Raw genomic sequence first — 23,114 nt, forward strand, 5'->3', positions numbered from 1 at the left:
CAAGAAACTCCAAGCTCACTTGGTAAGACTGGTTGCCATAGAAACGTTGACTCAGACCACCTGGTACCAATCACATTATGACTCAGACACGCCTCTATGAACCCACACGCACGCCGCTGCGGGAGATCTGGCGGCCCCCCCCTTCACACGGCTTTAGAAAACAATACAGAGCTCTGATGAAACTTTATTGATCAGGCGAACATCAAACTCCCAACAGGAAGTAGGAATCCACTTCCTGTCACTCAATTTAAATATGTGCTTAAAAGGTTTACAGCAATAAGTTATGCTTTACAGTGTTATTGTTTCCATGGCGACGGAGCAGGACACCTCCTGTACAACATCAACAGACACAGTTCTGTCAACACAGAACCCCCCCCCCCCCCCCCAATAGAACAGGACACCAGGAACTGGTTCTGGTCATCAACCAAATTCCAAAAAGACCAACAGGAAGTTCCGACACGACAGTCGGCAGATACCATCGTTAGCATCATTGTGTTAAACTGCTAAGAAGGGCGGGGTCATGCAGGAGGCGGAGCTAAGAGCAACAAATAATCATTTAGTGGTATAAAAAGATAAAAAGTTCAAGTTGCTGCAGAGTTGGCTGCTGATCTTCACACGGACGTCACTATGTACGAGCCGCGCTCGCCGCCGCCGCCTCCGCCGCCTCCCTCTCCGCTTTTGGGCTCCCTCTTCTTGGTGACAGGAGTTGGGATGAGCGAGGGTCTTGTGGGCGTGCTGGACATGCTGCTGGTAGTGGTTGTCGGAGGGCTGACCTCGGTGCTGCTCTTCCTCGGGCTCGGTGTATAGTTGAAGGGACTGACGCGAGCCGCCACGGCGCTGCTGCGCGCCGCCGGACGCTGCGCCGGACGCTCTGGTGGCGGTAACCTGTCGTCTAGCAGACTCTCACAGCTCCGTCGCAGGTTCAGATTGGAAGAGGAGGAGGAGGAGGAGGAGGATGGTATTTTTGAAGGGGTGGGGCTGTCGATGATGGGCGGGCCTTTGGCGGTGGGGGAGCGCGCAGAGCAGGAGGACGGAGATCGCGGGTTGTTGACCGGACAGTCCTCCAGACGGACCCACACGTCCTCCGCCTTGTCGGATTCGCTGCAGGCAGCAGAGGAGTCGCTGCCGCTCTTCGGCATTCGCCAAGCTCCCTTTGACTTGGCAGCGCCCTCCTCTTCACTCCGCCCCTTTTCACTGGACTCGGATGAGGCGGACAGAACAGACGAGGAGCTTCCGGTTCTCTTCCACGTGCCAACGTGCGGCAGAGAGGTGGAGTGCTTGCTGGCGCCGCCCCCTCCGGTGCTGTTTTCTCTCTTCCAGGTCCCGGTGCGGCTCAGGCGTGATGAGGTCACTTCCTGAGGTCGTGACGGGCTCTCCGACTGCGAGCGGCAGACCTCGTGTCTGACCCTAGTTGAGAGGGGCAGGGACGCATCGGGGCTTAAGGGGGACTCCAGCGTAACGGCGGCGGCGGTAGAGTCCTCCAGCTTCCTTTTTAGTGTTGGGCTGGGGGCCTCTTTGATAAAGGTCGATTGGCGGACAAGGCCTGGCTTCTCAGGCTCCGCCTTTTGCTTCTTGGGGGCAGTAGCACTGACCACCCTGGAGGCGGACTCGCTCCTGGGGATAGCAGCAGGGTTCTTGGGCGTTCCGCTGTGCTTACCGGCTTTGGAAGCAGGAGACGCGGTGCGTGGCAGTTGGGACACTTTCCCTCCTTTCAGGTTAGCTCCAGATGAGGATCGTGAGGCTATGGAGTCCTGGGAGGCCCCGCCTCCTTTGTCAGCACCATCACTGCCTCCAGAAGCTGTGGCTCGGGGCTTGCTCCGGCCTCTAGCGGCAGGCTCCATCCTGGGCCTCCCCGTGATCAGACTCCTGTACACCTTCTTCCCGCCCCTCAGGGCCTTTGGCCCCTCCTCCTCCTTCTTCTTGGCGTCCAGCGTGCCGTGCTCTCCCGCCTTCAGGATTCTGGGGCCACAGGTAGGTTCGTCCGTCCCCCGCTCCTCTTCCTCCATATTGTTGCTGGCCGTTGGAAGGTGAAAGGGTGACCCAACAGACTTCAGAGACAGGACCGAGTCCGAGTCTGAAGATGGCTGACGGGAGAGGGATGAAGATGCGGCGGCGGCATTCAGGCTGCTGACGATGGAATTGGCGCCTTCTTGAATGGCCTTCCAATCAAATGACTCTGAGTCAGGGGAGGTGGGGCTGTGCTGCGACTCGGACGGCTCCTCCTCAACCAGAACACAATCGCTAGCTGTAAGCGGCGCGACCGCTGCAGCAGCAGGAGGCGTGGCCGCCGCCGCCTTCTTCTTCTTCTTGGGCATGGCGGAGCTGATGCATTCCTGCAGCAAGTCGTCCTCCGAGTCGATGCTGAGAGAGCTGAGCGACGAGTTCCTGGAGAAGCAGACGGGCGTGTCCTCCACATGAAACGCTTTGGGGGTGTAGCCGCTGGCACCGGGGGGTTGTGGTTTGGACTCCACCTGTAGAAGACAAAGAAGATGACATCATGGGTCCTAGTGACAGCAGTCAGGACACCCATTTCTTAGAAACTAGGGGACAACCCAAGACCGCAGGACGACCAACAACCAGGGAGGGATCTGAGAGCGTGAGATCATGTGGAGCATCTTCAGCCCCACTGAAGTCCAGAAGCCACTGGCTGCAGACCGCCTTAACGTGGGCGGAGTTGAAGGCGTTGTGCTCCGCCCACTATCCTTGATTTTTCATCACAGTAAAGGTTGGCATTCAAAAACACCAAGTGTCTCATCTTTGAGAAACTGAGATATATGAGAAATATTTATGAGATAAGAGCCGTTTAAGCCCGCCCACATTAAGCCCCGCCTCGGTCTGCAGCCAGGGGTAGTGTATTATGGGATGGAACGTTTTTGTAAAAAGGCAGTTCAGGTTGAATGAGAAGTGAATCAAAGCCTCGTCCTGCAGAACTCTCCGGGTCGTCTGTCCACCACCTTGTAGTTTTGGAAGCAGGTCAGGACTCACCTTTGCAGGGGGAGGAGTCTCAGCAGCAGCGCCTCCATCCTGTGGAGCAAACTCCTTGTTGTTGTTCTCCTGGTCGATGTCACTCAGTGAGCTCAGCGACGGGTTCCTGGAGAAGCAGACGGGCGTGTCCTCGATGGCAAACTTCTGCTTCTCGTCTGTGGCCGTCTGGCTGGCAGGTTTCGGCTGAGGGAGAACGGCCGCCTGCTGCCGCTTTCTCCTGCCGCCCTCCCCTTCCTTCCTACACTCCTCCCCGTCTCTGTCGCAGCCGTCGTCTTCATCAAAGTCCAGCGAGCTGAGCGAGTCGTTGCGGGAGAAGCAGCATGGCGTCCCCTCGATGGGCGTGTAGTGGCGTGGAGAGTCGAAGGCAAACCCCGGCTTTGGCTTGGAGGCTGCCGAGCCGCTGTAAGCCGAGCGCTGAGAGACGGGCTTCACGGGAGACGTCGGCTTTTTCTTCTGGGGCAGTGGGGCGAGAGGGGGCCCTGAAGCCAGAACGGGGGGGGCTTGCTGGTGCTCGCCGCCTGCTGACGCTCTGACTGGTTTCCGGGGTTTGGCCTTGGGCATGGCGGCACTGATGCACTCTGCAAGGATGTCTTCCCCGTTTTCCCCCTCTGGAAATCCCGCTCGCGTCCTTTGGGCGATGATGGGGGGCGTCTCTTCGTTGGGGGGCGAGTCGATGGTGAGATCGCTCAGTGAAGTGGCAGTGGAGAAGTTGAGAGGCGTTCCCTCCACACAGTACACTCGGGGTACCTCCTCTGCTGGAGGGGGCCCCACGTCCTTCCTTTGCTGGGGTTGGGCCCTTCTCTGGGGAGGCAGAACTTTGTACACAGGGAGCTGGCTCTGCTTCCGTGGGGGGGTCTGGTGCGGTTTCTTTGGTTTCTGTGAGGACTTGGGCATTGCCAAGGTGATGCAGGCCACCAGGATCTCATTGTCATCGTCATCGGACTCATTGAGGACAGGTTTGGTGGAGATCTCCTTCCTTTCACAGCTCGCCCCCCCATGCTCCTCTTTCTTTTTCATTTCGGCAGCAATAAAGGGTTCATCCAGACTGAGCGCGCTCAGACTAGAGGCACATGAGAAGCCATGGGGGGTGCTCTCTGTAGCAAAGTGCAGCAGGATATCAACATTATTTTCCTCCACCTCCTTGGCTTTGTCCTCCTCCGTGTTTTTCTGGACCGGTGGCGGGAGGGGAGGGGTCTTAGCCCGGCTCGGCGGCATCGTCTGCCCCGGACTGTCAGGGAGGTCGCTGGGGCTGACCACGCCACTCGGCATGCCGCTGCAGGGCTCACTGGAGCGCACGGAGCTGGCAATGGAGGAGGCGGAAAAGCTGTCGAGGGAGCTGACGGAGGTGCAGCGGCTGAACATCAGAGGCGTCTCCTGAGCGTAGGGCTGCTCTGGAGGGCTTTTGGGAGTCCTGGCGCCCGATGATGATGTCACACTGTGGTGGGGGTGGTGGGAGTGGCCATGATGGTGGTGATGACCTCTCCGTCCCCGTGAAGTGGGAGGGCCTGCAGTCTGACTCTCCGCCTCTTTCTGCTGCCGTTGCTGCTGCTCGCTCTTCTCTCCGACGGGCAGAGTCGGGTAGTCGTTGCTGCCGGCGACCACGCTGCCCCGCCCTTTCTTCTTGTTCTCAATGGCATCCCGGTCGTCCTCTTCCTCGGACGATAAAGATGACAGAGAGCTGCCTCTAGAGAAGCAGATGGGCGTGTCCTCCACACAGTACGTCTGCGGCGACTCCTGGCTGTTTTTTGTGACAGGGCGAGAGATGGGAGGAACCAGGGGGTGGGGCTTGCTGCCAGAGGAAGATGTGGGAGGATCCAGCAGGGAGACAGCAGCTTCGTCTTGCTTGAAGAGAGGTTTCCGAGCAGCATCAGCTCCATACTTCAGGCTGTAGTCAATAGGCTGCTCCGGTGGAGGCTCGCCACCGTAGTTTGATGATGTGGCGACCACATAGTGAGGGGGTGGGATAGACCCAAGGCAGCTACTGGGTCCTGTTTCTCCATCATCGCTTCTCCGCAGCTGGCCTTCCTGCTCGCTTTCGTGGTCGCTCTCAATGCCGACACGGGGACTGGGACTCTGCCTCCCAGAGTTGAGCTGCTCATCAGAGTACTTCAGGCTGTAGTTGATGGGCGTATCCAACTCGGCACCATCATCCTCTGCCATGTGATTCGCACTCCGAATCTTGTGAGCCAGGTCAGCTGGGTACTTCCTGTAGACGCAGCACTTGCTAACGGCGCTCTCGTCCGAGGAGTAGAAGGGCTCCGACGACGGCTTGGTCTTGCCCCGGTTCCCGTAGCCGTCGGCACTTGTCACGCTGTTAAGGCTGTCGCTGGAGGCCCGGACGCTGGGCGGGTACACCGAGCGGGCGGTGTATATCGCTTCTTCGCTCATCCTCTTGGACCCGTCTCCGTTCTTCGGGCTTGACAGGACTGGTGTGTTGGCGTATGAGCGCGTGGCTGTGCCTCCTGCGCCGGGGGTGCTACAGCCACGCCCCTTCCTGTGTGTGGCCTTGGGGCTCAGATTGTCGATGTTGTCGAAGGTCTCTGACAGATGCTGTGCATCCAACTCTTCGAACAATGCCTTTTGTTTGCGAGCGTGCAGGGAGGGAGCACCAGCGCCAGGGGACACCACGTTGGCATCTTTGAACCTTGCTGGCCGGTTGGCCATCAGGTTTCGCAGCGCCGCGGCGCTGCCCATGGCGATCATCTTGTGCCGGGAGTGGATCAGATTACGCAGCATGCCAACTGCGCCCAGTTCCCACAGAGTCTCCTGGTCCTTGATGTCTCGAGCAGACAGATTCCAGAGCGTCCCGCAGGCGTTGGACACGATGGTCAAACTATGAGACTTCAGGTGCTGCAGAAGAGTTGGCAGGCAGCCATGCTCTCGCAGAACCTGCCTGCAAGTCAAGCAAGAGGGACAAAGGTTACCCCAGCAGCTAGTGGTCTTTTGTGTCCTGTCTTTGAGGCGTTTACCTGTGTGCCTCGTTTGTGGCGATGAGACTGGACACGTTTCGCAGGATTCCACCACCACTCTCGATGATGGCCAGGGTGTTTGTGTGGCTGCGATGGGTCAGTGTCCCAACCAGGAATGCCAGAGCGCCATCGACCGCACAGATATCAGCTTTGTTCTCAGTGCAATGTGCGGAGAGGTTCCAGAGCGCGCTCAGTACAGACTTCAGCGTTGATTCCTGGAACACACAAGGAAACCGTCCTTACAGCACTGAGAACAGGTACAAGACAGAGACGTAACCATGAGGGGTTTACCTTCTGCACTTCCAGAGCGCAGCCCATCAGAGCACGCACGCTGCCCACCTCACGCAGCGTCTTCTTACTGTTGACGTCAGCACGCCACGACAGGTTTCTCAGGACACTCGCAATCACCTGGAAACAACAGTCTGACCGTGAAAGAACGCCAGGCGCCATCGAACACATACTGTCTATGAAAGTCATCATGGATGAAACCTAAAGATCTTTACTTTCCCTGGTTGGTTTTCTGGAATGTCAGAGACGAGCAGTGGGAAAGCTTTGTGTCCAAAAAGGCCAATTCATGCTGTGTTATTTGGTAAACATAAGCTGTACATTGAGGTTACAGCGTCTCCATAGTTCCTGTGTTTCATTCGTTAAACAGCGTATCCCTGATCCATGTCTCTCTACTCTCTGAAGCTTGATTACAGTCTTGAATAGTTTTTCTTCCCTAAATTTGTTCCCTTTTACTTGAGTTCCGGTTCCAGGTACTTGATTGCAACAATGCCTTCATGAATGAAGCTGCAGGAAACAAGCAGGTTTGCTTAGGTGGCCATGGTACAGGTGAGCTTACCTGCTGCAAGTCTTCGCTCTCAGACTTCAGCTGAGCGACCATGGCTCTCATGCAGCCCTTCATGGAGCACAGCGTGGCCTAAAGAGAAGACAGCCGGAAGACACTGAGAGCAGCTCACCGCCTGACCGTCAGCGGCTCTCCTTAATACTCTTACCTTATTGGCCACATCTCCAAAGGTGAGGTTTGTGAGCGCCATGCCAGCATATCGGCGTAGAGTGACACTGTAATGGTCGCTGCTGAGGCCGCCCATCTCACAGTCCACCTGTAACAACTCAGCCACAGCCTGCAGACCCCCTGCAACAAAAAAATACACCATCGAGACGTGGTCCAGACCCGCAGAGCTCTTATAGCTGATGGGCCAGACCTGCTAAAAGTAGCTATGGAGCAGCCAGCTACACTCACCTAACTCGTTCATGGCGTGGCGGTGCTCTTCATCAAAGGAGAGCTTCATAAAGACGCACACAGCTGGACAAATCTGGTGCTCCACTGGAGACGGCACTGGAAAACGGAGCAACACATGGTCACACAAACACAACAGCAGAGGGCGCTGTAAGCTGCTCCTGACAGCTGACTCACTGGGGTTTTCCTCCTGGTCCACACCACGCTCGTGGTTCTCCTGCCAGCTCCAGCAGGCCTCACAGTAGTGGCGTACCTGCTCCAGCAGGTGCAGCACTCGTATCTCACGGCGACCTCTCTTGTCATCCGGCTGACTGTGCACTATGTTGTGCAGCGCCGCAGATGCCCTTGCTCGGGCCTCCTTACTTCCACGAGAGTTACCTGCCACAAAACAGAGCAGCGGGTGAGGCGTGCAGTCCTGCTAACAGGGGGCGCTGCTGGGTATTTGAGGGCTCACCCAACAGCAGGGAGTCCTTGTCGTTGCCATGCAGCAGCTGGATGAGCAGAGGCAGGCAGCCAGACTGACGCATTGCAATGCAGGAATCCTGGGAGCTGGACATGGCGAGCAGCGTCCGCGACATGTCGTCCTTGTCGTGAGTACCCAGCATGGAGAGGAGGCTGTACACCATCTCCACCTGGACAAGCCACAGAGCTGACATCAGCACCAGATCTACATGGAAAGATTTCTCCACTTCAGAGGCTGTTGACACGGGGAAGAACCTTGGTTCCCAGATGGCTGGTGATTCGTCTGGGAACAGGGTAACTCGTCTCACTTCCCCCGCCCTGGTCCAGTCGACCCCCACAACTCTGCAGGGCAACAGGCGACAGTGAAACGAGAAGAGGAACTGCCCAACGAAAATGCAAAGCATAATCTCACCTGAGTGCCCGCCGGTAAACTGCCGTCACCTTGAGCTCCCTCAGCCTGCTAAAACAAAACAAAACGGCTGACGGTTCTGACAGATGCAGGAATGAAAGTGTTGATATGGGTGTGAGCGCTGCAAGGAGCACAGGTGCAAGTGTTCAGACAAATTCAGACGGATCAAGGGCACATTAAGGACCCACTCCAATAAATATGGTCATTTTGGTGTTTTTAACATTTTCTGATTTCAAAGTATTTCTTAATTCAATTGTTGTGAATCAGGAGCAGACAAAAAAATGCCGTTTGAAAAAGATTGTTTTCATTTTCCTTGTCTGAGCTGGAATCTGGATCTAAACTGTATGGCTGATAGCTCCAATATTGCTAGACATTTTTGTTGCATTCCTAATGTTAGCATGGGGTTGTGAGGACTGTATGCTAGCTGGAAAGCATGTAAACAAAGGGATGAGAAAATAAGATCACTGATTTTTAAAGAATTTATTTGGACATCATGGTGGAAAATAAATAGCAAAAGTTGATCAATAACATAAGTTCAACTCAGTACTTTATTATATACATTTTTGTTTGCATTGACAGCAGTCTAACGTTTTCTGTAAGTCTTCACAATGTTTTCACAAACTGTTGCTGGTGTTTTGGTCCATTCCTCCATGCAGATCTCCTCTACAGTAGTGATGTTTTGGTCCATTCCTCCATGCAGATCTCCTCTACAGTAGTGATGTTTTGGTCCATTCCTCCATGCAGATCTCTACAGTAGTGATGTTTTGGTCCATTCCTCCATGCAGATCTCCTCTAAAGCAGTCATGTTTTGGTCCATTCCTCCATGCAGATCTCCTCTACAGCAGTGATGTTTTGGTCCATTCCTCCATGCAGATCTCCTCTACAGCAGTGATGTTTTGGTCCATTCCTCCATGCAGATCTCCTCTACAGCAGTGATGTTTTGGTCCATTCCTCCATGCAGATCTCCTCTACAGCAGTCACGTTTTGGTCCATTCCTCCATGCAGATCTCCTCTAAAGCAGTCATGTTTTGGTCCATTCCTCCATGCAGATCTCCTCTACAGCAGTGATGTTTTGGTCCATTCCTCCATGCAGATCTCCTCTACAGCAGTGATGTTTTGGTCCATTCCTCCATGCAGATCTCCTCTAAAGCAGTCATGTTTTGGTCCATTCCTCCATGCAGATCTCCTCTACAGCAGTGATGTTTTGGTCCATTCCTCCATGCAGATCTCCTCTACAGCAGTGATGTTTTAGTCCATTCCTCCATGCAGATCTCCTCTACAGCAGTGATGTTTTGGTCCATTCCTCCATGCAGATCTCCTCTACAGCAGTGATGTTTTGGTCCATTCCTCCATGCAGATCTCCTCTACAGCAGTGATGTTTTGGTCCATTCCTCCATGCAGATCTCCTCTACAGTAGTGATGTTTTGGTCCATTCCTCCATGCAGATCTCCTCTACAGTAGTGATGTTTTGGTCCATTCCTCCATGCAGATCTCCTCTACAGTAGTGATGTTTTGGTCCATTCCTCCATGCAGATCTCCTCTACAGTAGTGATGTTTTGGTCCATTCATCCATGCAGATCTCCTCTACAGTAGTGATGTTTTGGTCCATTCCTCCATGCAGATCTCCTCTACAGCAGTGATGTTTTAGTCCATTCCTCCATGCAGATCTCCTCTACAGCAGTGGTGTTTTGGTCCATTCCTCCATGCAGATCTCCTCTACAGCAGTGATGTTTTGGTCCATTCCTCCATGCAGATCTCCTCTACAGCAGTGATGTTTTGGTCCATTCCTCCATGCAGATCTCCTCTACAGTAGTGATGTTTTGGTCCATTCCTCCATGCAGATCTCCTCTACAGTAGTGATGTTTTGGTCCATTCCTCCATGCAGATCTCCTCTACAGTAGTGATGTTTTGGTTAATTCCTCCATGCAGATCTCCTCTACAGTAGTGATGTTTTGGTCCATTCCTCCATGCAGATCTCCTCTACAGTAGTGATGTTTTGGTCCATTCCTCCATGCAGATCTCCTCTACAGTAGTGATGTTTTGGTCCATTCCTCCATGCAGATCTCCTCTACAGCAGTGATGTTTTGGTCCATTCCTCCATGCAGATCTCCTCTACAGCAGTGATGTTTTGGTCCATTCCTCCATGCAGATCTCCTCTACAGCAGTGATGTTTTGGTCCATTCCTCCATGCAGATCTCCTCTACAGCAGTGATGTTTTGGTCCATTCCTCCATGCAGATCTCCTCTACAGCAGTGATGTTTTGGTCCATTCCTCCATGCAGATCTCCTCTACAGCAGTGATGTTTTGGTCCATTCCTCCATGCAGATCTCCTCTACAGCAGTGATGTTTTGGTCCATTCCTCCATGCAGATCTCCTCTACAGTAGTGATGTTTTGGTCCATTCCTCCATGCAGATCTCCTCTACAGTAGTGATGTTTTGGTCCATTCCTCCATGCAGATCTCCTCTACAGTAGTGATGTTTTGGTCCATTCCTCCATGCAGATCTCCTCTACAGTAGTGATGTTTTGGTCCATTCCTCCATGCAGATCTCCTCTACAGTAGTGATGTTTTGGTCCATTCCTCCATGCAGATCTCCTCTACAGTAGTGATGTTTTGGTCCATTCCTCCATGCAGATCTCCTCTACAGTAGTGATGTTTTGGTCCATTCCTCCATGCAGATCTCCTCTACAGTAGTGATGTTTTGGTCCATTCCTCCATGCAGATCTCCTCTACAGTAGTGATGTTTTGGTCCATTCCTCCATGCAGATCTCCTCTACAGTAGTGATGTTTTGGTCCATTCCTCCATGCAGATCTCCTCTACAGTAGTGATGTTTTGGTCCATTCCTCCATGCAGATCTCCTCTACAGTAGTGATGTTTTGGTCCATTCCTCCATGCAGATCTCCTCTACAGTAGTGATGTTTTGGTCCATTCCTCCATGCAGATCTCCTCTACAGTAGTGATGTTTTGGTCCATTCCTCCATGCAGATCTCCTCTACAGTAGTGATGTTTTGGTCCATTCCTCCATGCAGATCTCCTCTACAGTAGTGATGTTTTGGTCCATTCCTCCATGCAGATCTCCTCTACAGTAGTGATGTTTTGGTCCATTCCTCCATGCAGATCTCCTCTACAGTAGTGATGTTTTGGTCCATTCCTCCATGCAGATCTCCTCTACAGTAGTGATGTTTTGGTCCATTCCTCCATGCAGATCTCCTCTACAGTAGTGATGTTTTGGTCCATTCCTCCATGCAGATCTCCTCTACAGAAGTGATGTTTTGGGGCTGTCGAAGGGCAACACAGACTTTCTAATCCCTCCAGAGATTTTCTATGAGGTTGAGATCTGGAGACTGGCTAGACCACTCCAGGACCTTGAAATGCTTCTTATGAAGCCCCTCCTTCGTTACCAGGGCAAGACCCAGCCATGCTTCATCTTCAATGCTGATGAAGGTTTTCATTCCAAATCTGACCATACATGGCCCCATTCATTTTTTCCTTTACACAGATCAGTCGTCCTGGTCCCTTTGCTGAAAAACAGCCCCACAGCATGATGCTTCCACCCCCATGCTTTACTGTAGGTCTGGTGTTCTTTGGATGCAGCTCAGCATTCTTTCTCCTCCAAACAGTAGAGTTCTTGCCAAAAGGTTCTATTGTGGTTTCATCTGACCATAGGACATTCTCCCAATCCTCTTCTGGATCATCCAAATGCTCTCTAGTAGACTGTAGACAGGCCTGCACATGGACCGGCTTTAGCAGGGGGACACGTCTGGCCCTGCAGGGTTTGAGTCCCTGGTGGTGAAGTGTGTTACTGATGGTATCTTTGTTATTTTGGTCCCAGCTCTCTGCAGGCCATTCACTAGGTCCCCCGTGGGGTTCTGGGATGTTTGCACACCGTTCTTGTGATCATTCTGACCCCACGAGGTGAGATCCCCAGATGGAGAGAGATTATCAGTGGTCTTGTAGGTCTTCTATTTCCTAATAATTGCCCCCACAGGTGATTTCTTCACTCCAAGCTGCTTACCTGTAGCAGATTCAGTCTCCCAGCCTGGTGCAGGTCAACAGTCTGGTTTCTGGTATCCTTAGACAGCTCTTTGGTCTTGGCCATAGTGGAGTTTAGAGTGTGACAGTGTGAGGTTGTGGACAGCTGTCTTTATAGATAACCAGTTCAAACAGGTGACATTAATACGGGTAACAGGTGGAGGACAGAGGATCCTCTACAGAAGAAGTTACAGGTCTGTGAGAGACAGAAATCTTTCTTTTCTGTAGATGAACAAACGTTTATTTTCCACCATAATTTACAAATAAATTCTTTAAAAATCAGACAATGATTATCTGGATCTTATTTTCTCATTTTGTCTCATAGTTGAGGTTTACCTATGATGGAAATTACAGGCCTCTCTCATCTTTTGAAGTGCGAGAACTTGAACAGTTGGTGGGTGGTTGAATACTTTTTGCCCCCCTGCATGTCCTGGGAAGCGACTCAGGTTTTTAAATTTGGCTAAAAACAGCATAATAATAACTAAAAGACCGCTGGGAAAGCTTTGGAGTGGGACTTTAACACAGACAAATGTAGAAAATTAACACAGGCACAGGTGCTTGGACAGGTGCGAGTGTTAACACGGGTGTTTTTTTTACAGATGAGGTTACCTGTAGGTGTGCCCCCAGCCTCAAGATGTCCTTTTCTATCTGCTGAATGCGTGAAACACGAGCCTAAAAACACACAAGTGAGTGAGCACCTGCTATTGAGCAAACACTTCCTGCCAGTCTGAACCCTGCAGACATCAGGTCCTTCTTGAGGGCGGAGCTCTAAACAAAAGGCGCCTCTCATCCTAAAGGTCTGCCTGTACCTACAGCAAACCCCAGTAAAGCCCATAAAGCATGATGTGGAGGGTCAGACTCCAAATTGTTCACCTACACAGCCTTGACTGATCAAGCAAAGGTGATGTGACAGAGGACAGGTGAGCTCCTTTTACCTGAGCTCTCCTTTCCATCTCCTGACAGGAGCCCAGCTGTTCCTCCATGGCTGATCGGATTTGCCGGGCCTCAAACTCCAGTTGTCGTCGGCTCATGTCCGTCTGCAGAGTGAACTGGAACAAACACCTCTGTCATTAGAAAATGCATTACCCAGCATGCATTTGCACTCACTTCTGGAATAGGGTTTCTCTGTGCAGATCATTGTGTTTTACAGTTCCAGTTTAGGAAGAACCTTTAGATTCTGTCCAGGGTTAGCAGACTTACGTTTTCTGTTAGCGGCAGACTGTCGATTCGTTTGGTGAGATTCTGCAGCTGAGCATAATACCAGCCCTTCTCCTTCTCCTCCTTCTCCAGCTCAGCCAAAAGAAGAGCCCTGTTCAACAGCAGCAGCAGCAGCCAATCAGTTTGCAGTTTTTCTACTGTAATACAAACAAAAACAGCCCCAAGCTTCAGCGCTGTCAGAGGTACAGTACAGACCAAAGGCCTGCACACACCTTCTCAATCAAAGAGTTTTCTTTATTTTCATGACTATGAAAATTGTAGATTCACACTGAAGGCATCAAAACTTTGAATAAACACACATGGAATTATATACATAACAACAAAGTGTGAAACAACTGAGAATATGTCATATTGTAGGTTCTTCATAGTAGCCACCTTTAGCTTTGATTACTGCTTTGCACACTCTTGGCATTCTCTGGATGAGCCTCCAGAGGTCGTCACCTGAAATGGTCTTCCAACAGTCTTGAAGGAGTTCCCAGAATGCTTAGCGCTTGTTGGCCCTTTTGCCTTCACTCTGCGGTCCAGCTCACCCCAAACCATCTGGATTGGGTTCAGGTCCAAGAACAAATTTTACTGTAGCATTCCAGCCGGACTTGATTCAGACGATGGACTCAATGATAGTAACTGATGGACTATGATGGGGTATTCCAACCCATTTATTTACTCCACAGTCATAGTCACACCGTTTTTCCATCTTCTATGGTCCAGTTTTGGCGAGTCTGAGTGAATTGTAACCTCAGTTTCCTGTTCTTAGCTGACAGCAGTGGTACCCGGTGTTTTCTTCTGCTGCTGTAGTCCATCTGCCTCCAGGTTGGACGTGTTGTTCAGAGATGCTCTTCTGCCGACCTCGGTTGGAACCAGTGATTCTTTGAGTTCCTGTTGTCTTTCTATCAGCTGGAACCAGTCTGGCCATTCTCCTCTGGCATCAAAAAGGCATTTCTGCCCACAGAACTGCTGCTCACTGGATATTTTCTCTTTTTTGGACCATCCTCTGTAAACCCTAGAAATGGCTGTGGGTGAAAATCCCAAATGATCAGCAGTTTCTGAAATCTTCAGACCAGCCGGCCTGGCACCAACAACCATGGTTCAAAGTCACTTCAATCACCTTTCTTACCCGTTCTGATGCGCGGTTTGAACTGCAGCAGATTGTCTGGACAATGTCCACATGCATAAATGCATCGAGTTGCTGGCATGTGATTGGTTAATTAATAATTTGCTTTAACGAGCAGTTGGACAGGTGTGCCTAATCAAGCAACGAGTAAGTCTAGTCAGTTTTATTTAAATCAATGACATGGCAGTTCTACAAACTCTGTAAGGAAACATTAAGCTGTCATTGTTGTAGCCAATGGGGAATTCTTTACTTAAAACACAAGCTTTTGTTTGTTTTTACCTAAACGTGGCTTATATTTGACAAAAACTCTGTGGAACTCATTAACAATGTCATGAAAACTTTCCACTATTAAACAATTATATATCCTCTACATTTTGTACACAGCCCTCTGGTAGCATTCTGCCTGTTCTGTTTAAATAAGTCACCTTCGTCCATCATCGCGCCTTTTCCAAATAGCAGACGACTCCTGTGGACATGTCTGCTATTGCGATGAATCATCGAGAAGCTGTATGTCACTGCCAGTTAGATAGCAGGGGTACAGTGGCCGTACAATGGAGTGTATACAATAGGTTTTTTACTTAGTATGGTTAGAGATTAACGTTAGTAAAGCTGGAGTTCAGTAGTAGTACTGCTGGAGGTAAGTTGTAGTACATCTGCATGTTCATTGGTAGTTTAACTGAAGTTCAGCTGTACTACTGTTGGGGTTTTAGTGCTACTGTAATCCAGCTGCATTTCAGCTAATTTACAGTTCTACTTGTCAGAGCAGATATGATCTGTCTTCTGTCAAAGTGCAGTACTGTTGCTGGTGTCAGTACCTTTCCTTCTCCAACTCCTCAAGGCAGCGGTCGTGGTTGTCTCTGCCCACTGAAGGCAGTCCTCTTCTGGTAAAGACAGAAGCCAGGGAAGGACCTGGAGCTCCGGCATTTCCTGTTGTAGCTCCAGAGGTGGCCGGCATGGGGAGAGGAGGCCGGGACCATGACTTAAAGCCAGCTGAGTCCAGGCTCATCCCTGTGGAACAGAAAGAGCAGAAAAACAGAGTATTTAGAGGCATCTACGTAAACGTCTGCTACCCCCGATGGCGACAGTTCAGCTCACCTTTCAGTCTTTCTATCAGCTCCACCTGAGAACCAGTCGCCTCCCCAGACTCCTCTTCAATGGTACCCTGCAGCTGCTTCAGGACTTCCTGTTAAAGTTCAGAGGCCAGCGTTACAATTCAGCACCTCACGGGACCGCAAAGACTCCTCCAAAACTATGGAGAATGTGTCTACGAAATCTCACCACGATCAGTCTGCAGCGCTCAAACATAATGCACACCAAACACAAAAACAGAGCTCCAAAATGGAAAACAGGAAACAGGAAACAGGAAACAGGAACAGAAAGCCAGCGTTTCGGGAAAGATGGAGCTATGACGAAGAACACAAAAGAGGCTGACAGTACAAAAATAACCCCACACCACCCGGACCACTACAGCAGCACCACAAATCAAGAACGCCCAAAGACCTTCACAACTGCAACACAACAGAGAAACAAGAGAAAGCCATTGAGACGAGAGTTCCCTAACGGGCTTCCTCTGCAGCCGCCCAAAGATCCTGGCTCACACAGATGCGTCACAGCCAGCAGAAACAAGGAGCTCATTCTGCAGGACGGCACATGATTGGTGGAAAACCACAGCTCTGGTCTGAGACAGAAACACGCTGTTGCTGTTGCAGAGGTTTAATTATTCACTTTTAAGTTCCCCTTCTTCCATGTTGCTGTGGGCTCAGACCGCTGGTGGCCATTGGAGGATGAACTGGACCTTCATCACTGAAGACCTTTGTTCTGTTCTTGGTCTTACTCATGAATGTATGTTGTTGCTGCTGTCACTGAAATACATGTATCTTGGTTTGGCACTGATGTTCCAGTGTTTTTGAGTTTTATCTGCTTTCTTAACTCAATTGTCTGATTAACAAATGGGACTGGATTCTTGTCTGCTTCCTGGTCTCTACCAGCTGTAAAGACCAACATCATCTTTGGCTGCTGGAATCTGGATCAGAACTGTTTGGCTGGATAGATCTGTTACTGCTGCTGTTTTGTAGCACCGCTAATGTTAGGTTGGGGGTGTGAGGGGCTGTAAGCTAGTGGGAGGGCATGTAAACAAAGGGACGCTGGAAAGTGGGGGGAGGCTTACTCCACAACAATGATCCCACTCACACCGTAGAAGTGATTTTTTTTTAACTTGTCCTGTCCAGCAACTGAGCAAACAGATGAGAGCTGAAGGCCTCTTGAGTTGGACAGATGTTACTGTTACAACAGGGGTTCTGAATCTTCTGACACACCAGGTGTATTTTAGAATAAACCCCTTTTGGATTTGAGGCTGAACTTTATTTATATTAATTATGTTTGGATACAGTTCTTGTTGGACCAGACAAAAAAAAGAGAGGAGGAAAGCGTGGGACATTAGAGATGGGGGCACAGGGGGAATCAACAAACAGAAACCAGGGGGGCACAGAAGCAAAGAGAATGCAAGCTCCAGCCCAGCTAGAGAACGGCCCTCTCATTGCGCCGGAGGGCCCAGCAAAGGGCCCCAACCCAATGAAGAGCTGCCGTAGCCCCAGACGAGCAGCCTTCCACTACCCAGGAGTTTTGACCATCCCATCGACCCCAACCGCAGGCACGAACCAGGACCCCCCCCAAGGGAAACCTGCCCCAACACTCCACCTCCCCAAAGAGGAGGACGCCCAAGAGAAGGGGGTCCCCTGAGCCCCCTCTAGCCAGATGACTCAGGGCTCCCTCTCCCTGGATGGAGAGAGGGCCACCAGATCCAGGAAGCCAGCACTCAGGGGACACAGCCACCGCGCCAAGAGCCCGGTTCCCTCCACCACGGCTGGGTAGTTGACAGAAGGTCAGAGGCCCCACCTTCCTCGTGTAACATGCGGGTGTGAGTTGCTGTGTATATTGAGGAATGTGTGTAATGTAATGTAATGTGTGTAAGGTGTTGTTCAAATTTGCAGCTAGGGTACTGTGATGACATCTCTTGTTTGCTGGGAGTGGTAAATGGTAAATGGCGTATACTTGTATAGCGCCTTTCTTCCTACAAGGACAAAGCGCTTTACAGTCACACACACATTCACTCACACATTCACACACTGATGGCGGCTCCGCTGCCAAACACAGGCGCCTGCCTACCACCAGAGGCAAGGTGGGGTTCAGTGTCTTGCCCAAGGACACTTCGACTCATGGGTGTGCAAGGCGGGAATCGAACCTGCAATCTTATGATCATGGGTCGACCGCCCTACCGCTGCACCACGGCCGCCCCAATGTCCAAGCCCCCCTCCACCTGCCCTACATGTCTAAAGTGCAGTTAAAAACAACTACACCCGACAAGCCCCCTACCCCACAAAAAGAGAGAGGAGCCAATTAAGAGCCAGTCCCAGGGGCACCCCCAGGCTCCCGGCCCCAAACGCCGCCCCAACAAGAGCTCTGGTTTGGCACGGATGGGACCAAGGCAGTTGACCAGTCGGGGCCCCCTACAATTGTGTCAATTAGAGATGAATTTCTTATGAACTCCTGCCACCCTGCAGAAACTGTGTCCCAGAAAACCAACGATGATCAGAGTGGGACTTTAACACCTTCTGTCCTGATCATGATCCACCCACACCTGAACTCACTGCAGGAGCTCTGCTCTGTTACTACATTATAGTGTTTGTGCTGGCATTACTCAGTTCTCACTAGCAAAAAGCGTAGATATGCACAAACAATAAAAGGGGCTTTCTAGATGAGCCTCACACCCGTCTGGACCACATCACCTGGAGCAGCTGTACTCTGGGAACAAGCCGCTCTGTGGACGACCGTTGAAGATTAACGGTTGGCTTACTGTGATTTCACAAGACCGCCAAGAAGTTATTTCATTTCCAAGAACCTTCCATGAGACTCTCACGGTACACAGCCCGCCGAGCTCACCTTCATGTTGAAGGCCTCCGTCTCCAACTTGGTCAGGTGGTTGGAGTTGTCCTGCAGCTCCTGCCTCAGGGTGGAGTTCTCCATCTTCAGCACCTCCACCTGCCTCAGCAGCTGGTCGTATGACACTGCCGCCATGCCGCACGCTGGACATCTGACCTGGAAAAGATCCAGCATGGGACACTGTAGAACTGGCTTAGTACTGCTGGAGTACTGCTGGAGTACTGTTGCAGTATCACTAGAGTAATGATGTGATACTGCTTTAGTACTGCTGAAGTACCACCATCACAATGATTTAGTAACACTGTAGTGCTGCTATTGTGGTGAAATAATACTGACGTAGTACTATACTATCATAGTATTCTGTTGTACTGTCATAATTTCACTGTAGTACTGCTAAAATGCTAAAGTAATGGTACCGTAGAATTGTAACAGTACTGTTACAGTGATGTTGTTCAACTCCTGTAGTACTGATGTAGCATTACTGTAGAACTTGTATTTTATTGCTATAATACTGCTATTGTGATGGTATACTTCCTATAATACTTGTGAAGTATTGCTATGGTCCTGCAGTAGTAATTCTGTTATATTGATGTAGCACTGATTAAGTGCTACTGTTGGAAGAACTATTAGTAGTAGTCATGTGTTTCTGCTTACTACTGCACAAGCGTTGTAGTACTGCTACAGGACTTCTATAGTACTGCTGTAGTACTTCTGGACAGCACATCATTGATTGGTCCCAGTGATCAAATGATTCAGCTGATGTCACAGCTGATCAATAAACGCAGGAAGAATGTCCTCCAGCAGCAGTCAGCCATTTTCCCTCATCCCCTCCATCATCTGATCCCCCTCCCCCCACGATCCACCAGTCCTTCCCTCCTTCCATCACCCGCCCTTCCCTCCATCCCTCCATCCACGTCTGCCGCCGGAACAAAAAGGACTCCATTCAGCCCAAACCATAGGCAGTCTTCAATGGACAATGAGAACACGGCCCCCCCACCCATCCGCCCCCCCGGTAGCACCGAGGAACAAATGAAGGATGGAGAACGGGATAAAGAAAGAGAAAATGGCAGCTCACCCCATGGCTGTCTCCTCCATCAGCCTCCTTTCTGTCTCTGACTGAGGAGTCAGCTGAGCAACCAACAGCCAATCAAGAACGAGACACAAAGGTGGGGGGGAGGGGAGGGAGATGCCTCTGCTCCCAGAGTGCTTTGCAGCAGCACTGCAGAGATGACCAGATGACCGGGTTATTAAGTTACCAGACAGACTGGCATGTGCACACACACACACAAAGACTAACACAAACCATAAACACAACCAAGGCAAATACAAACACAAATGCTCAAACAGATTCACACACATGCACAGACAACACACACCAACACTAATAAACTGATACCATCAAAGCAGGGGCTCAAACTTGATCCAGTCACATTAAAAACCGGCAGCAGTTTGTCCAACTGGAAGATTGTAAAGATTGTGGAGAACCACGAGGGTCATTGTTCGCCCCAGCACTGTTCATCCTATACATTAATGACACACACAAAAAAACTTTTATTTTTTTTCAGATACTTTATTTATCCCTCAATGGGGAAATTCTTCTCTGCATCCCATCCCCCTGGGGGAGCAGTGAGCTGCAACTGAACTGCGCTCGGGAGGCGGTAGCATCAAGGGTCTTGCCTAAGGACCCTCACTGAGTGATGTTAACTGCTCGCCATTGATATGGTAATTGCCCCCAGTACCATTGTTTCTTCCCCTCCGGGAATCGAACCCTGGATATCTGCATGGTAGCTTCTCACCTTACCAACCGAGCTACTCAGCCGCTATATGCCGACGACACAAGTGTAGTCTGTACAGGGGAGAATCTCAGTGAAGTAGTACAAATAGTAAATACAGAATTAGGGAAACTGAAACAATGGTTGGACAAAAATAAACTCCCACTCAGTGTTAACAAAACTAAATTCATGATTTTTGGAAATCACCACATTCCTGCAGATTTAGAAATAAAAGCTGCTATTGATAATCGTGTTTTGGAAAGAGTAACTATAATAAAGTTCCTTGGAGTAAACCAGGACAAAACAGAGGTTTTAGTGATCGGTTCTGAGGACAAGAGAGAGAGAGTTTTATCTAAACTAAAGAATTACAAAACTTAGTGTGTGAGAAACCTGGGTGTCATTTTTGACTGCGATGAATTTTATCCCACAAATTAAAAATATCACAAAAACAGGATTTTATCATCTAAAAAATATAGCCATTTCTCTCTCTTGCCAGTCCAGAGGTGCTAATGCATGCTTTTATTACCAGCAGATTAGATTACTGTAATGCCCTGCTCTCTCTGGTCTTCCCAGAACAAGAATAGCAAATCTTCAACTGCTGCAAAATTCAGCGGCACACGTTCTAACGAGGACCAGGGGGCGGGATCACATTACACCGGTTTTAAGATTGATTGATTTTAAAGTTCTTTTATTGGTTTATAAATGTTTTTATGGTCTCGGGCCTTCATATTTATCTGACATGATTTTAAAGTATGAGCCCTCGCGGACCCTGAGGTCCTCTGATTCAGCCCTTTTGATTACTCCAAAAGTTAGAAGTAAAACATTCGGCGAGGCCTCATTCAGTTTTTACGGACCTCGCCTGTGGAACAGCCTCCCAGAGAGCCTCAGGGCCGCAGAGAATGTTCATGTTTTTAAAGGAAGGCTTAAGACCTACCTTTTTAATTTAGCTTTTAGTTGAATTTTAGGATTTTTTATTTATTTATTGTTTTCTTTTAACTAGTTTTATATGTGTATGTATATACAATCTAGCCACAGGGGTTGCAAGCCAGTAACTTCTGTGCCGGTCCCAAGCCCGGATAAATAGAGAGGGTTGCGTCAGGAAGGGCATCCGGCGTAAAAATTGCCAAAATAACCATGCGAATCATCCACAACACTTTAGACATACCGGATCGGTCGAGGCCCGGGTTAACAACGACCGCCACCGATGCTGTTAACCTACAGGGTGTCGGTGGAAATTTGACTACTGTTGGTGGAAGAAAGAGGGGAGGCAGAAGGGTCCGTTGCCAGAGAGAGAAGGGAAAAGGCAGGAACATAGGTTTGAGAATAGGGACTCTTAACGTTGGCACAATGACAGGGAAAGGCAGAGAGCTGGCAGACATGATGGAGAGAAGGAAGGTAGATGTACTGTGTGTGCAGGAGACAAGGTGGAAGGGCAGCAAGGCACGTAGTATTGGAGGAGGATACAAACTGTTCTATCATGGTGTTGATAGGAAGAGAAACGGGGTAGGTGTGATTCTGAAGGGGGAGTTTGTAAACAGTGTTCTAGAGGTGAAAAGAGTCTCAGACAGGATGATGAGCCTAAAGTTAGAAATTGAAGGGGTGATGGTGAATGTAGTCAGTGGGTATGCGCCACAGGTTGGCTGTGAGTTAGAAGTGAAGGAGAGATTCTGGAGTGAGTTGGATGAGGTCATAGAGAGTATCCCCAGAGGAGAGAGAGTTGTTATTGGAGCAGACTTTAATGGGCATGTTGGTGAGGGCAACAGAGGTGATGAGGAGGTGATGGGCAGGTTTGGTGTGAAGGAAAGGAATCTGGAGGGACAGATGGTGGTGGACTTTGCGAAGAGGATGGAAATGGCTGTAGTCAACACTTACTTCCAGAAGAGAGAGGAACATAGAGTGACATACAGAAGTGGAGGTAGGAGTACCCAGGTGGACTACATCCTATGTAGACGAGGTCATTTGAGAGAGGTTAATGACTGCAAAGTGGTGGTAGGAGAGAGTGTAGCCAGACAGCACCGCATGGTGGTGTGTAAGATGACTCTGGAGGTCAGGAAGAAGAAGAGAGGGAAAACAGAAAAGAAGACCAAGTGGTGGAAGCTACAGAATGAAGAAACTTGTGAGGAATTTAGGCAGAAGTTGAGGCAGGTCCTGGGTGGTCAGGATGAGCTTCCAGAGGACTGGGAAACTACAGCAGAGATTATCAGGGAAACAGGTAGGAAGGTGCTAGGTGTGTCATCTGGAAAGAGGAAAGACGGTAAAGAGACTTGGTGGTGGAATGAGGAAGTACAGGACTGCGTCCAGAGGAAGAGGTTGGCTAAAAGGAAGTGGGATGTAGAAAGGACTGAGGAAGGTAGACAGGAGTACAAGGAAGCGCAGCGTAGAGTGAAGAGAGAGGTGGCAAAGGCCAAACAGAAAGCTTACGATGAGCTTTATGACAGGTTAGACACAAAGGAAGGAGAGAAGGACTTGTACAGGCTAGCCAGACAGAGAGACAGAGATGGGAAGGACGTGCAACAGATAAGGGTGATTAAGGACAGAGATGGAAAGGTGCTAACAACCCAAGAGAGTGTACAGAAAAGATGGAAGGAGTATTTTGAGGAGCTGATGAACGTGGAAAATGACAGGGAAAGAAGGGAGGAAGATGTGGTTGTTGTGGAGCAGGAAGTAGCAGAGATTGGAAAGGATGAGGTTAGGAAGGCTCTGAAAAGGATGAAGAGCGGAAAGGCCGTTGGTCCTGATGACGTTCCTGTGGAGGTATGGAAGTGCTTAGGAGAGACAGCAGTGGAATTTCTAACAAGGTTGTTCAATAGGATTTTAGAGAGTGAGAAGATGCCTGAGGAATGGAGGAGAAGCGTTCTGGTTCCGATCTTTAAGAACAAGGGTGACACGCAGAACTGCAGCAACTATAGAGGAATAAAGTTGATGAGCCACACAATGAAGCTGTGGGAAAGAGTAGTGGAAGCCAGGCTTAGGA

The 23,114-nt window shown here is 50.1% G+C and overlaps 1 protein-coding gene across 1 annotated transcript in view; it reads right to left on the minus strand.

Moving 5' to 3' along the window:
* Positions 1-166: 166 nt before the first annotated feature.
* The window catches only part of apc (APC, WNT signaling pathway regulator), a 31,293-nt gene continuing 8,345 nt past the window's right edge, over positions 167-23,114 (minus strand). Inside the window, exons 2-18 of the mRNA XM_023960896.1 lie at positions 18,369-18,524; positions 15,525-15,612; positions 15,245-15,437; positions 13,301-13,409; positions 13,036-13,149; positions 12,710-12,772; positions 8,072-8,119; positions 7,915-8,001; positions 7,652-7,829; positions 7,375-7,575; positions 7,201-7,296; positions 6,953-7,092; positions 6,799-6,876; positions 6,246-6,362; positions 5,955-6,169; positions 2,986-5,878; positions 167-2,471 (exon numbers count right to left, since the gene is read on the minus strand). Coding sequence (XP_023816664.1) covers positions 612-2,471; positions 2,986-5,878; positions 5,955-6,169; positions 6,246-6,362; positions 6,799-6,876; positions 6,953-7,092; positions 7,201-7,296; positions 7,375-7,575; positions 7,652-7,829; positions 7,915-8,001; positions 8,072-8,119; positions 12,710-12,772; positions 13,036-13,149; positions 13,301-13,409; positions 15,245-15,437; positions 15,525-15,612; positions 18,369-18,503 — 6,615 coding nt within the window. The 5' untranslated portion in view covers positions 18,504-18,524 and the 3' untranslated portion in view covers positions 167-611. The remainder of the gene's footprint in view (positions 2,472-2,985; positions 5,879-5,954; positions 6,170-6,245; positions 6,363-6,798; positions 6,877-6,952; positions 7,093-7,200; positions 7,297-7,374; positions 7,576-7,651; positions 7,830-7,914; positions 8,002-8,071; positions 8,120-12,709; positions 12,773-13,035; positions 13,150-13,300; positions 13,410-15,244; positions 15,438-15,524; positions 15,613-18,368; positions 18,525-23,114) is intronic.

The sequence above is a fragment of the Oryzias latipes genome, chromosome 12 (genome assembly GCF_002234675.1).
Source record: "Oryzias latipes chromosome 12, ASM223467v1".
Lineage (NCBI taxonomy): Eukaryota > Metazoa > Chordata > Actinopteri > Beloniformes > Adrianichthyidae > Oryzias > Oryzias latipes.